This window comes from Bison bison, unplaced genomic scaffold (genome assembly GCF_000754665.1).
Source record: "Bison bison bison isolate TAMUID 2011002044 unplaced genomic scaffold, Bison_UMD1.0 scf7180017845312, whole genome shotgun sequence".
In the NCBI taxonomy this organism is placed as follows: Eukaryota; Metazoa; Chordata; class Mammalia; order Artiodactyla; family Bovidae; genus Bison; species Bison bison.
The window spans coordinates 148,785-149,345 of record NW_011475885.1 but is presented as its reverse complement, the minus strand read 5'-3'; the positions used below and the strand labels follow the sequence as shown (position 1 = coordinate 149,345).

Genomic DNA, 561 nt, shown 5'->3' with positions numbered 1-561 from the left:
CAACCCCAGGGGTGAGGGAAAGAAGGAGAAAAAAGAGAGGAATGGATGAAATAAAAATGAACGTGTGCAGTAGCAGTTGAGGGCAGCATCCAGTGCTCTGGGCCATGGCAGGCTGTGCGCACGTGTCCAGCTAAGAGGAGGTGACCCTCCTCCATGGTTCTCTGGCCTCTGTGGTGACCCCCAGAGCAGGCCCCAAGGGCAGCAGGTGAGGGGGGCAGCGTGTGCGTGCACTTACGTCGGTGGCCTTTTTCTCCGCCAGCTCCAGCTTCTCCTGGGCATCTTTGAGAGCCTCGGAGTATTTGTCCAGTTCATCTTCGGTGGCCTTGAGTTTCTTTTGCAGCGACACCAGCTCATCTTCCAGCTGGGAGTGGCCGTGGGGGACGGGGACGGGACGGGGTGGGGGGTGCGGCAGGCAGCGTGATCCCGCAAGGGAGGGTTGTGGGTGCACAGAGCCAGAAGGACAGGGACAGCGGGAGAGAGAAAGGGAAAGACAGGGAGGGAGAGAGAGAGAGAGAGACAGAGTTAGCCATTCGTGCGCAGCGCCGCGCGCGCCCGGGTACC

The 561-nt window shown here is 60.8% G+C and overlaps 1 protein-coding gene across 5 annotated transcripts in view; it reads right to left on the bottom strand.

The window, feature by feature from the left end:
- TPM1 (tropomyosin 1 (alpha)) overlaps positions 1–561 on the bottom strand; it is a 29,832-nt gene that overhangs the window by 28,063 nt on the left and 1,208 nt on the right. For 4 of the 5 annotated variants that reach the window (XM_010833473.1, XM_010833469.1, XM_010833480.1 and 1 more), the window contains exon 2: positions 236–386. In XM_010833473.1, coding sequence (XP_010831775.1) covers positions 236–386 — 151 coding nt within the window. Of the gene's footprint in view, positions 1–235; positions 550–561 lie in introns of those variants that run through there. The other variant, XM_010833452.1, reaches the window with a different exon arrangement.